The following is a 14,813-nucleotide window of genomic DNA, read 5'->3' on the forward strand; positions in this document are numbered from 1 at the left end:
ATGACCCTGCAGCATGAAGGTGGTCCCTGAACTGAGCCTGTGAAACCAAGGTGAGCAACAGAGAGCAGAGAGGGGTGAAGCACTGTCTGGGAGCCTGGTGCTCAGGCAGGGCTCAAAGGGAGAGCTCAGAGAAGTCACTGAACCAGAGAGCACCAAAAATCTCTCTGGATTGGTGTAGTGGTTTTGGTTCGCCAATTTGAGATTTCCTGGCCAATTCACCAATGAGTGTGGTGGGTTCAGTGCTGGCCAAGCAGCAGGGCACTCACTAGAATGTGCTAGAATGTACTTATTTCCTGCTATGAGTAGGATTAGGAGAAAAGCAAAGCAGGCTCAAAACTTTAAAAGAGTATAAAGAAAAATTTATGAACAGTAATTAAAAGAGTAGTAAGAATCAGAACAAAACTTTTAGGACACTTGTCCTTCACCTACAACTTCTTCTTTCTTACTGACAGTGTAAAGAGACAAAACTTAAACTTTTCAGTCAGTTTACCACCTCCAGAATAGTCTTTCTTGTTAATGTTCTGTGATGCAAAACAAGCACAATTGGGCATGTGCTGGCCAGGCTGGCCCAAGTAATGGCTGGGTGGTTTTACCAGCTATAGTCACCATGGGGACCTGCTGGACATTCCAGATTTGTCTTCCTGCTGGACATTCCAGATCTGTCCCCCTGCTGGACATTCCAGATGTGTCCACCTGCTGGATGTTGCCAGGGAATTGATTAATTGATCCCAACTCCTCCCTACTCATTTTAGGGAAGAGCTGGGATCTTGTGGCAGCAGGAGAGGTGAGCCCACCAGCAGTGCCAGTGTCCCAGGGTGCCTGCAAGATGTTCGTCCCTTTTATTTTAGGAATGAGCCTCATCACCTAACCCCAGTATCTCCATGTGATTTTCCAGGCAACTCTTGCTACATCTCATTTTGAGCTAGATTAAGCTACATCTTTAATTTGTTTGGCCCCACATATCATTTTTCTCTTACACTCTACCCTTGATTTATGCTCTTTTATTCTTTTACCACCACTAGCTTTCAGCTGCAGCGGCTCCTCCTCCTCCCTGTGAATAATTCCCCATCACACACACACACAAACATTTGCACACTTTCTGCAGCTTTTTCACATTTTCCTCCATCCATCTCAAGTCTCCCATCATGACCTGACAAGGTGACAACATCCACTGGTAACCAGAGTTTAAAGGAAGAGAAAAGTCTTTAGAAAACAAATTTTTTTCACTGCTGAAACACACAGCCTTTGTAAAGCCAGTGTAAAAAGCAAAGATCAGTGTTAGGAAGGAATTTACAGTACCTTTTTCTGCACAATGCCATATTTTAGCTGTGGGATATTGTTAAATGTAAAACTCTGGATTTTCCATTCTTCACTGAAGCAACAAAGACTGGAGCCAAACAGAAGATTTTTTAATTCCTATAAAAGAAACAAAAAAAAATTCTCATTTTAAAAACAAATCTAAAACACAGTAATTTGCAGAAAAAAAAGGAGGAGTGTGGAAGGGTAATGACTAACTGTACAACCATCCTCTCCTGTTTTATCCATACTGTAAATAGCAACACTCCAATGAAAAGGAGCAATATTTTCCTTTTCCTGCCATATTCCTTCCACTCATAACGCTGGGAGCTGCCCAGCACTGGAAAATATTTATGTCTAATGTCTGGGGCACAGTTTCTATGAAAGCATCCCAGGACATTGCCTGAAATTCAACAGCTGAAAGAGCAACCAATGGCGACATGAGGGAGAAAAGGACCCTGTACAAGATAAATGTTAATTAAATGGTTTCTGTATTTCAGGTGGCACAAATCCAGAACAATTGGCCCTGAACAATTGCAGACCATGGCCAGCAATAGCCACACTGAATAAATGGCATTCATGCTAAAGCAGAGCTCAGGAAATAAAAAACAAACCAGCTCAGGGCTGGTAGAGTTACTCCAAGCTCATTGATCTAGAAATTAAATTGGAAGATACCCTCATTATTTGGTCTGGGATTTTTTCTCCTCTGTCTGAATGGGAAGGAAAAATATTTAATAATTTAATCTCTGCTCAAAATAAGGGAGATAAGCAAGGCAGAAACAGTGAGAGGGGAATAATAAACCACTGTCAGTTGAAAGGACTGCAGAATAATCACATGAGTAACTGACATGGGGCATTAAAGAAATAATACAAGCTTAATCAATTGAAGCTATTACCTGGGCTTCAAGTGGGCTAAATCCATGAGGGTATTTTTCTGAATTTAGGCATCCCTAAATTACTCTGTCACCTGGACAAGGAATATACTCAGGAATACAGCTCATGTTCAAAAGTACAACCCAGAGCAACCCACTGCAGCTTTGCCTGAGGAAACTCAAATAACAATCTCACAAATCTGTTTATATTTACCATAATTACCCTTACTTTTGCAAGAGAAATATCAATTGCCTTTGATACTATTTGAAGCATATAGAGTGTTGAAAGATCTGGGGTCTTATTGACTTCTCCAGCTGTCTCTTCATCCTCAACATCAACTGAAAGAAAAAGAAAAATCAAGTGTTGGATGAAAAAAATTGTTTTCCCCAGCACACCCAGTGCTAGGGGCTCATCAACATGAAAATGAACATTTATTCTCTTTATAAAAAGGAAAACAGTTTTAGCCAGAAAGGGCAGATAAAAAAACACAAGCCAGCCTTTATCTGATTATTTCTTAGTGATTTTTTGTCTATTTAGAAGTTTATAACAAATCAAATTGCTCTAAATCAACTAAGAGTTACAAAAGAAGCCACTCCTATGCATTTATTTGGCCACAGCTGCTCTGAACAATACAAAAGATGGCAAAAGCCAAACTGAAACTTGACATAACTTACCCAATTCTAGGGCTTCTTTCATCTGGTCTTCTTTACAGCCAATAGATGTTGGAGACCTCCTACATGAAAATTAAGCAAGAAATTAATGACAAAATGTTAATTTTAAATGAGAAAAGGTGTTTGAATAAACAATAAGAAATAGGGAGCATTCCCACACAAGGAAATTACTTTTACATGTGTGTGTGCATATATATATATATAAAAATAAATATACGGTGTAAGAAATAAATGGTCTTAGAGAAAAGCCTTTTTCAGATGAAGAAAGCTGCACTGCAGGAGTTTATGAGGAAAAGCAGCCAGCACAGAGCAATACCCTGTTCTTGATTTGGGATTTCAGTCCTGCTCCAGCATCAATTTCATTTCATCTGTGTGATGTGACAGATCAGATGATAAAATGAAATTTAAATCCCTGACAGGGATCAGGGTAAGATTCAAATGAGTCTTTAAACTACTTGAGATATCCAAACAATAAAAGTGGGAATAGGTCTTAGACTGGCTCTTTTACCAGGGTATATTTTTAATCCATTAAAGAGGGATCAGTTGTTCAACTCCTCTTGTGATTTAATTGTATATTACACAAGTAACAGCTTAAAATTCTTATGAAAAACTGCTAAAAGGACTAAGCATTTAAACTTGGCTGTGAAGTCAGAGCTGAAATAAAACATTAGATTTTTGGAAACGAAATGGGTTTTATTCCTCCTGTTGAAATCACACCAAAACAAATTCAGAATCAAGGAAAACTTTTGAATAACCGTTTCTAAAAATGGCAAAAATTGACCCTTTTTTTTCCTTTTTTTCCCAAAAAAAGCAATACTGTATCATTGGCTTTTGCTTTGGAAAAAAAGGAATTGCACTGACAATCCTTTCAAAAATAGAATGGAACAGTTTCCTCAGCAGCATTCTTTGTAGGCACGATATTACAGCAACAACTGCTGTCATGTCACATACTTTCCATGAGCTTAATTTCCTTTATAGAGAATGAAATAATAAAACCAGAACACAGGCATATCACACTGAGGATTTGCCCAGTTTAAAGGCATTTTGGCAGCTTTCTCACAGATGGTATTTGATACTATAAGAACAGAAACACTTCTCATTTTAGCTATAAATAAGTTAAAGGACGGAGGCAATGAAATGTGGGTGGCCCTGATTCAGGCCAGACAGAATGGAAATGAATCACCCACATTCTAGGAATTTCAGGTAAAAATAAATGGGAGGCCCAGCAGGTCAATAAAAATAAGAGGACTCAGAGCAAATTTGTGTAGTGGCATAAGCAGCCCTTAGCTCCCACTGAGCATTACTGTGTTTTTATGTGATACAGAAATGAACAGATTTGATTGTGGTGTATTTTACAACACAGTCAGATCTCCCCTTGGTGTTTCCTGACATGAATTTCAGCTGAGATTCCCTTCCCATAGCTGCTTGCTACTATTTTCCTCTCTCCTGGTCAAGGAAAGGGTCTCAATGACAATAAATTCACCAATAAAATACTTTTCAGCCAAGTCATGTCACTCAGGCATAACCAAAAGTCACATTTTTGTTTTGCCTGAGATTGCAAACTATTCTCTCTTCTTTCCTAGTGCTTCTTCCCAGTCAATCCATTTCTATCTAATTTTTTAAGAGTTTTTTAACACCTTCCAAGGCCAGGTTGGATAGGGCTTGCAGCAAGCTGGTCTAGTGGGAAGTGGATGGTCTTTAAGGTAGGATGATCCTTAAGGTCCTTTCCAACAAAACCATTCTGTGATTCTGTGATTCTGCGATTCTGTGATTCTGTGATTTTATGATTCTGTGATTCTGTGATTTTGCGATTCTGCGATTCTGTGATTCTGTGATCCTGACACTTAATGCAGCACTACAGTTTCCATTTATAAATGAAAATCCAGCCCCCCCCATGGTACAATTCACATGTAGCTCTCCTGGCACCGTTTTTTGTAGTGTTAATTCTCTCTGGAAAGTCTAAAAGATGTTGGTTCTACACCCATCCCAGGAAGAACCAAGCCCGGGATGCAAAGTGCTCGGAATTCTCAAGGCTGAGAATTCCCATCAAGCTGAGGAAAGCACTGACATCCAAGATTAATGTTGGGTGTTTTCTGCTGAAGTGGGGTATTTTTGCAGGTGGAGGTTCCCCTCCTTGAGGGGAACTTGTGTTTCTCAAAACAGCCAGGACATTTATTGCAATTTCCATTTCAGCACAGGGCTGCTGTTCCAGGAAATTTTATTGTAGGTGTAAAACCAATTGGTTGGAACACTTAGGGGAGGGGGAAGTCATCCATCATGGCAGGAAAATGGGACAGGAAGAAAATATGTTTCATTCTAAACATACTATACAGTACTTTCTCTAAATATTTGAACATTCCTCTCTGGCCTCCAAGCATTGTAGGAAAATGGATTTACAGAGGAGAGCTGAACTCACAGAGAGGGAGTTCCTTGGCACAATAATGTATGTGCATTCCACCATTTCCTATTTACACCAACACTCACAAGAGGTCAAATAAACAAAGGGGCCTAAAAATTAAACATCAGTGGATTCAAGGTGGTGGTAAAACCCATTTTCATTGCCAGATTACAACAGACTTTCTACTGGACGTAGAATAGGCAGACATATCTCATATTCTTGGAATAGTGAGTAAAATCTGCAGAGTAGGTAATTAAAACATAACTTCTATTGTTGTTTGCAAAAGGGTAAAAAAGTCCATTCTATTTGGTTGAGCTTGTCACTGCTTTGGGGCAGTGAATCAAAATCAGAATTATTAAAAGAAATTGTAAAGATGCAAAGGACATGATCACAATCAATGCCAGGCAATATTCTTCTACAAAGGAAGGAAAAAGGTCTTGTCATGAGAATTTAATATAAATTCTATCATGTTGGCAAGGCTGGTTGACAAAGGTAACAGAGGCTCATGCACTTAATTTCCCCTAATCTCCTTTTTAGTGAAGACCTGCATCTGATTTGATTTGAACACTTGCAATATGAAAAATTAACTGGTGAGCAGATAACAGATAGATTTGTGAACACTGACAGATATAAAACAGGTAAATGAGAAACTTGGCATTGAAAGGGTAATTTCTAATAGAAGTGGTCACTTCTGATAGAAATAATATTCCCTCACACATCAACCTGCATTTGTCCTGCTGAATTTTACTAACTGTGACAATGTGAAATCTTTGTTGGGAAGGTTTGTACATAAAAAAGAATTACTATAATCACAGGTTGAGCTACAAGGTAGTTTGAAGTGCCTGATAAGTTGGGCTCACCTGAACACAAAGCTCATCCATAGGCTATGAATAAATATTTATCTCCAGCAACAAAATCAGAATTTTAAATAAAAATGGACCTGCTTTGCTCCTACTGTTCTCCACCACAGATTTTGGAGTGTGAAATTCCCACTGGAATTTCCAAGGAGCTCAGTGTGAACTCACCATTATGTTCAGCAGCTCTAAACTGCTGTCAGCAAAATAAACAAGAATCAGTAATTTTTTTTAAAAAAAGAAGATAAAATTCCACTAAATAAAAATGCACAGCATCCACAAGACACTACATAAAATGCAGAAAAGGGTTCCTAAGTTTTGGCAGTCAATCAATTCACATCACTGGAGATGAATCCAACCCTCTGCTCTGTTCACCATCCATAAAGTACCCTCTCTGTCTGGTTTGGGCCTTCAACTCTTAGGCCATTTAATTTTTAAGGATGTGGAATATTTGTGGTCTTCCATTTCCTGTCAGAAACCTCGGATTTTTAACAGTCCAAACCATTGTAACAATAGCAATTATCTTCCTGAAAACTAATATCAACCATTACACTGAGAGATAAAAGCTTACATTGAGGATGCGGTATTCTCTTATCATAAAAAAAGGTGAATTCAAAAAACAGGTTACTGATGAGCCCACAGAGATTTACCTCCTGGTAAATTAATCTGAGGGGTAAATAGGGGTAAAAAAAACTTCCTTGTGCTACCTGCACACAAATGATTTTTTTTTAAGGAGCAAGTGATTCCACAGAGTCATGGAATAGTTTGAGTTGGAACACACCTCCATGATCCTCTAATGCAAATTCTCAACTGACTGACTGCATTTTAGGCAACAGGCTGGACCTCTCCAGATTTACCTCCTTTCCAAAAATAAAGAAATGATACAGAAGCCATCTGTCATTTCCAGTAATTGCAAAGTGCCTCTTCCTATGGAGTGCTGGAAAAATACTAAAAGGGCAAATGGCAGCCCCACAGATGTTACACCATGGGCTCTGCTGCCATAAATCCACTGGCACCACACAAAAGTCACAATAGTTTATAAATTTATTTCAGGCCCTTTTTTTTGGTCCAAGCATTATGTTGTAAAAGGTGTTACACAACTCCGGGCACTTGAAGGTTTTCACTCCTGATTTGGCAACCACAACCTCTCTTTTCATCCACGGGTGAGTTAAATCCATATTCCCCATGGATGAGCCAGTTTTGTGTGACAGACATTCCTCTGCTGCCAGTTGGATGAGTCAAAGCCAGGCTGACCCCTGGAGCAAGGGATCAGAGCCCCGCCAGGAGGGTTTGGTTCCTCTCTCCGGGAAGGTGTGGCTGCACTGTTCTCACTGCATTTCCTGCCTCCAAACCCACTCCAGAGCACTGGAGATGATGCAAAGTGGGGCTGAAGGATAACAGAGACCCCAGACAAAGGTGGAAGGAAATGTGGCACCCTAATTTACTCCTATGCTGTTCTGACTGTGTTTCCTCTCTTCAAACCCACCCCAAAGCACTGGAGATGAAGAACAACACAGAGACCCCAAACAAAGGCAGAAGGAAATGCACCAACGTAATTTACTCTTGGGCTGCTCCAGCACTGCTCTTACCACGTTTTCTGCCTCCAAAATCACTCCAAAACACTGAAGATGATGCAAAGTGTGGCTAAAGGATAACACAGAGATCCCAAATAAAGGCAGAAGGAAATGTGCCAACGTGATTTACTCCTAGGCTGCTCCAGCACCGTTCTCGCCATTTCCTGCCTTCAAACCCATCCCAGATAACACAGGAGACCCCAAACAAAGGTGGAAGGAAATGCACCAACATAATTTACTCTTGGGCTGCTCCAGCACTGTTCTCACCATGTTTCCTGCCTCTAAAACCATTCCAAAGCACTGGAGATGATGCAAAGTGGGGCTGAAGAACAACACAGAGATCCCAGACAAAGGTGGAAGGTAGTGTGACACCGTAATTTACTCCTGGGCTGCTCCAGCACTGTTCTCACTGTTTCCTGCCTCCATCACCACTCCAAGCACTGGAGATGATGCAAAGTGTGGCTAAAGGATAACACAGAGACCCCAGACAAATGTTGAAGGAAATATGCCACCCTAATTTACTCCTGGGCTGCTCCAGCACTGTTCTCACTGTTTCCTGCCTCCATCACCACTCCAAGCACTGGAGATGATGCAAAGTGTAGCTGAAGATCCCAGACAAAGGTGGAAGGAAATGTGCCACCCTAATTTACTCCTGTGTGGCATTCACATTCTCTGAAAAAATCCCTTTGCCCAGGATTTTTCTCCTGGGAAGCTGAGAAGCCTCAGAGAAAAGGAAAACAATTCTTATCTCATTTGCTTCTCCTGTGTTTTGCTCATGTGGAATGTGTTTGGAGATTGTTTACCCACAGGTGATTGTTCCATTGGATTCTGGTGTGAGTTGTTTTCACTCTTTGGCCAATCAGGGCCAAGCTGTGTCAGGATTCTGGAAAGAGTCACGAGTTTTCATTATTATCTTTCTAGCCTCCTGTAACTATCCTTTCTGTATTCTTTAGTATTGTATAGTATTCTTTAATATAATATAGTATTATAAAGTAATAAATTGGCCTTCTGATAAGATAGAGTCAGATTCATCATTCCTGCCATCATTGAGGCATTCCCATCAAATACAATAGTCCTGGGCTGCTCCAGCACTGTTCTCACTGTGTTTCCTGCCTCCAAAACCATTCCAATGCACTGGAGATGATGCAAAGTGTGGCTGAAGGACAACACAGAGACCCCAGACAAAGGTGGAAGGAAATGCACCAACGTAATTTACTCCTGGGCTGCTCCAGCCAGACTCTGACTCAACTCCAATTTCTAGAAACGCCACCCCAGCCCAATGCATCCTCTTCCTCTGACAGTGGGAAAAACTGATTTGATTCCTCAGGCATTGCTCACACACACACACTGAGAATCCTGGAATAACCTGGGGCTTTCTGGCTGGTTTTAAACGAGATCACATCCAAATTGACCTGGCTGGGGAGCTCAGCCCTCATTCCATAGAACTAGCTATCCAGGTGGTGAGGACTTTTAGGAACTGCTCAACACCAACCAGGATCAAAATTTCATTACTCACCAAATTGCCAGGTATTACTTTAGACAGTGCCAGCCCATCCCACACACCGATTTTGTGAGTAACACTGAAATATTGCAGCCCACCAGGCAAACAATAGAGAATATTCCTAGAAAACCTACTTTTACACCAAAATTCACAGTAGGAAAGACTGAAGCCAAGCAGATCTGCTGGGTAAATAATGTACATTACATAACTTTGCTGGAACTAGTTTTCCTTTCAGTTGGAAATTCAATTTTATTTTTTAAGAATAGCATTAAAGCTGGAATATTAATTAGTATTCTTTCTGAAATGAGACATTCACATATTAACCTTCAACAGGCATTGAATTCTCCTGTTTCACTGTGTCAAGAAATTATCAGTGCAGTCCAGAAACCTCCTGGGCTGCTTGTGCTCTGCTTTGTTGCTTACACTCATTGAGGGAACACCAAATCCTGCTCAGGACTTGCTCAAAAACTCATGGCCAATATTCTCTGCCAATCTCCTAATGCAGATCAGCCCAGATTGTGGCTGGGGATGATGCAGGATAAAAAGATAAGAAAGGATATTTACAGTTTTAGGCACTCAACTATCTATAATTGACAGGTATTGGCTCAGTCCTCACATGGAAAATAAGCTTTTTTATTCCTGTTAATAACAGAGAGCATGAATATCAATCCTTTAAGGACCATAAGACTTTCAAAATAATATTTTGAAAGCATTATAGTCCTTATAATATTTATACAATAATATTTTGAAAGTGTCAGATATCTAAAAGAATAAAAACCAAAGCAGCTAAACAACTCTGAATATATTTTTAAAGGATTTAAGGAATTTGTTTAAAGATCTGTATTTTTTTTCCTCTAGGGATTTCCCATTTCTACAAATAAGTTTTCAGGGCCCTTTTTTGTGGAATATATGAAAGAGAAAAAGCAGAATTCTCACTAACACAATGGGTTCACCTGTACTGTGATTTTATAATGCTGAGTACCAGGCCAGGAGCAGGAGGTGGCAGTTCTTGCCCTATTATCTGAGAGTCACAGAGTGACAATGCCAGAGACACCCTAAATACATGGGAGAAATATAAAATAAATCAGTAAACCTTAAGATAAAAACAACAGCAAAAGTTCAGAGCAGCAAAGATAAAAATATTTAGCAGACAGTACAAGCTTCAGACCAAAAATGCCTAAAGGAACATGAAAAATATTTAGAGTATTTTAACAGAGGTGAATATGTAGCAAGGAACAGAAACAGCAGTCAAAAAATCAACTTCAGCTATGGATAACAGGGCAAAACACAGCAAATGGAAGGTGACTACAACAAAAAAAAAATTCCTTTTAATAGGAATTGCTAGAAAGTGAATGTATTATCAGGGGAGAGGTGTCACCTGGAGCAGACAAAACCTGGAAAAAGTATTTCAGCAAATATAAATACACATAGCAGTGATTAATCTGCCATAGAAAGAAATGACCCTAAAAGTTCTTTTCCATACATAATTTCTAAGACTCTATGAAATATGAGCAATGTTCCACTTGGTGTCTGTGGCAATTCCCTAACCCAACCCCATCCATGTTAAAACACAGGGCAGTGCCAGAGAATGCCTTCTTACCAAACAAGGAGGGATATTTTAGGGATGGGAAGCACTGAACAGTGCCCAGCTGTGGTGAACTCAGCAGAGAGACTGTGGCAGGAGGAGAAACCCTGGCTCTGAGCTCACTGGCATTGTCCTGGAGCCACAGTGCATGGGAGGGGCTCAGCTTTGGGCTGGAAACGATGCTTTGTGCAGGCTGACCCAGAACAGAGACTGGACAGAGCTAAAGAATAAAGCAGGGATTTATTAAAAGGCCTCCATGGATGCACCTTGGGCAGCACAAGAGCCCAGCCAGGGCTGCACCCAAGATGAACCAAAATGGCCCCAAAATGCACGAGCGCTCCCGGGGTCTCTCCCTGGGATCAGTTCTGCTCCATTTGCACCTTGCAGTTCATTGTCCCATTCCAGGTTTGTGGTATTCACATTCTTTGACTAGAGAGAGATAATATTCTCTCTCTCAGGAGAAGTACAGAGAGAAGAAAGAGAAAATAATTTTTATTTTTATTCTCTGTTCCTGCTGGTTTTGCGCATGTGGAATGTGTTAGGAAGATTGTTTACCTGAAGGGATTTGGTAACTGGATTCTGGTGATGGTTGGTTATATTTAATTAACCAATCACTCAAAGCTGTGTCCTGACTGTCAGGAGACAGTCCCAAGTTTTCTTTAGTATGTAATTTAGTATAGTATAGTGTGATATCTCTTTAATAGAGTATTAATGTAATATAATACAGTTTAATAAAGCAATTGTTCAGCCTTCTGAATCAACAGAGTCAGATGCCAATCATTTCCTTTGTCAGGGGTCCTGATTTTACAATACAGCCCATGCAGTCCCACCCTGCTTGTTTTTCTCTCTCCAGCCCACGGTGTTTGTGCTCTTGGGGCTGAGATTTGGATCATTTGTCCTTGGTGCCCAGCTGGAGCAGGAATTGTTTTGTCTCCCTACTCTGTGCACAGAGCTCACCATGCCCTGATATGAAGCCCAGACCCACACACTAAAGCAGCACAGAATCTGAAAAATATAAAAGCTAAAACCTGAGGCATCAGAAAAGGCACCTGAATCCAACTTGCACAGCCATAAAGCAGTGCCAGGAATACCCCTCTGCCCTGGCAGAATGCTGTAGCAGAGCAGCAGCCCAGCCAGGCTGCAGCCAGCCCTGGTGGCCAGGCACAATCAGGTAATTGAATCCAGGGGATTGCTCACAATGGAAGGATGAGTGCAGAATCAAATTATCCTCCCTTCTCCTGGAGCTGCACACATCTCTGCCTCTGGACAATGGGATTCACTGCTGCATCCCTCTGCTCACTAATGGCAAAAGGAAATTTTTATTTTGACATCATGATACTCCCAGTTCTTTGTGCCTTTCTGATTCTGAGCCATTCCCTTGGAGTTCCTAGGAAATATCCTTAACTTCAGGTCCTTTTGTTCCCTTGGTCCAGTTTTACCCTTTTTTTCTGATTTCAGGGCTCTGATTTTAATTTCATGCTGTTTTTCTTGGAACTGGGGGAGGGAAGTTGGTTGGCTTTGTATGTGGAAACCAGAATTTCAAGCATCACATATTCTTCTTTGTAACTACCAGAAGAGAAATGGAGCTGTACAGACCAAATCTGCCCCTCTAACTCAGCAAAAGTTGGTTGCACCCCACTGCAGAACTGCCAGCTCAGATTTGCTCATCCAAAAGTTATTCAGCTGACAACTGGAGGATTTCCACAGCACCACCCCACTTTGCACTGATAGACTTAATGAAAAATTAGGAAAATACTTCAGGGGCTGCAGGAGCAACAACTGCAGCATGCCACTGTAGTCAAGACAAAAGAACTGTTTCTCAACTGTTCTGAAGTGGGTTTTTCTTGCCTTTCCCCAGTTTTGTTTGCTCAAGCTGTGAAATGGGGAAATCTTGACCTTCCAACCCCATGTAACCTTCCCAAAAAAGTCATTATTCATCGTGGCTTTATTTCTGGAAAAGCAATAGAAAGTCTTTAATGCAAGGACAGTCATCAACTTCAACACCCATTTATTTCTTCACAATTTCTAAAGATCATGAATTCCATTCCACTCATTCTTTATTCTGTGTGCTGAGGTTAATGATAAATATTCCCCTCCAGCAGGGGATTCAGCACCAATGAGAATCACAGGATGATTTAGAGGTGACCTCAAGATATTAAAGGAAGCAGAGAACCTTTCCTTGCTGCCATTCCAGGCTCTACCCAAGATAAAAGACTCAGGAAAGTCTTTATTAATTTGCTCCCCGTGACCTGAGTTATGTTCCCTCAACATCATCTCTCCCAAGTTCCTACGAATCTTAAGAAAACACAGACACAGCAATTTTTAGCTGGAATCTTGTACTGGGTACTTTTAAATTTAGGTTTTTATTCCCTTCAAAATCTCTTTAAAAAAAAATAAGGTAGTGAATAATCCATCATTTTATTTGGCCTTGCACACAAATAAGAGGAACAGAGAGAGACTCAACAAAAAAAGGGGAATACTCCTTTGAAGATGAACAATAAACAACAGCATTAAAATAACCTGAAGGGGGTTTCAAATTCTCCACTGAAGTGGCACTGAGACATAAATGTCATTTTTAATTTGTTAAGTTAAATAAAACTGCTGAGAAGGAACGTGGAGGAATTACTGACACATTCCTGTATAAATGTGTGTGCACTGCTTGCACAACATGACCACATCCCAGCATTTAAAGCCTGGCTCCAAATAAGATGGGAACTCCCTTTTTCCAAGGAATCACATGGAAAAGACAAGAGGTCATGGGTACAAATCACTCCTGGGGATATTCCAATTGGACACAAGAGGAAAATTTTTCAAGAGAACAATCAGCCATTGGAACCATCCCCCAGGGAAAAGTGTTGAATTCCCATACCCTGGGCACTTTTAAGATTTGGCATAAAGGGTGCTGGGTCACCTTGTCTAGACTGTGCCTTTGCCAAGGAAGGTTGGACCAGGTGATCCTTGAGGTCCCTTCCAACCTGGTACTGTGGGATTCTGTGAATTGAGAAATTCAACAGGCTGCTGGCTGCTTACAGCTGAGGATAAATGAAGATTTGCTGCCACCTATATGTTGCTTTTCTCATAGATTAATTAAAAACAAAAATTCTAAAATAACCTGTAGAATCTGGGTAGATATGCAAACTCTACAGCATAATATATTTTTTTAATGAAATAACCCTTCATGACTTGGCAAAAAATATAATCATGGCAATAAAGAACCATCATTGACCCCTGTAAATTCTTTCATTAAAAGGTGTGAGTCAAAATGCTGTGCATCTGCATTTCCCTAGGATATTTTATAGCCAGGTATTCTTTTAAAGCTTGGCAGCAGTTTTACTTCCAATTTTTTCCCCTGTGTTTTCACAGGATGCCTTCAGCTTGCATGCCGTTACTGCACTTTTGACATGGGAGAAAAGAGAATCAAAAAGCCAAGTAAATGGAAGGAAAAATAAGATTTATCTTTAGTTATCTCTGGGAAACAAAACCAGAATTGCAGATGCGGTGACAGAGCCAGCTGTGGTTAATCCTACAGAGGTTTGCAGCTGCTCATCTAAATACTTAATTAGTAACAGAGAATGGAAGGGGATCCAGACAAATACCTGCTGTATTTACACTGTAATTTTTCACTGTATTACCACTGTAATCCAGTGGTTATTACCACTGTAATCCACTGTATTACCACCATAACTTTTCATTCTTTAAAATGCTCAATCACTCCGACCAAAACCTGCAGGATTTGGCTGAAGGGGAATAAAAGTTTTGCAAGAGCCAGGCCTGATATTGTGGGTGTTTATTTGGAATCTCAACTCCTCCCTCTGACCTCCAGGAGTCCCAGCAGCCCTGCTGGGTTCTGTGGGTGCTTCCAGGAGCTCCGAGCTCAGCAGGGACCAAAGGCTCTGCTGTGGCATTGTGAGGGTCCCAGGATGAGGTGAGAGATGAGAATTTGACTCCAAGTTCTCAGAATAATACATATCTAATTATAATATGACATATTTTAATATATAATCATAATATAATATATTATTATATAATAATATAATTATATGATACATTATACAATATAT

At 40.4% G+C, this 14,813-nt stretch overlaps 1 protein-coding gene across 3 annotated transcripts in view; it reads right to left on the reverse strand.

Annotated features, from left to right (window-relative positions):
• The window catches only part of MINDY4 (MINDY lysine 48 deubiquitinase 4), a 75,606-nt gene that overhangs the window by 50,425 nt on the left and 10,368 nt on the right, over positions 1 to 14,813 (reverse strand). For all 3 annotated transcript variants that reach the window (XM_031059754.1, XM_031059755.1, XM_005424327.2), the window contains exons 6-8: positions 2,844 to 2,902; positions 2,398 to 2,507; positions 1,300 to 1,416 (exon numbers count right to left, since the gene is read on the reverse strand). In XM_031059754.1, the coding sequence (XP_030915614.1) occupies positions 1,300 to 1,416; positions 2,398 to 2,507; positions 2,844 to 2,902 (286 nt within the window). The remainder of the gene's footprint in view (positions 1 to 1,299; positions 1,417 to 2,397; positions 2,508 to 2,843; positions 2,903 to 14,813) is intronic.

The sequence above is a fragment of the Geospiza fortis genome, unplaced genomic scaffold (genome assembly GCF_000277835.1).
Source record: "Geospiza fortis unplaced genomic scaffold, GeoFor_1.0 scaffold182, whole genome shotgun sequence".
Taxonomy (NCBI): Eukaryota; Metazoa; Chordata; class Aves; order Passeriformes; family Thraupidae; genus Geospiza; species Geospiza fortis.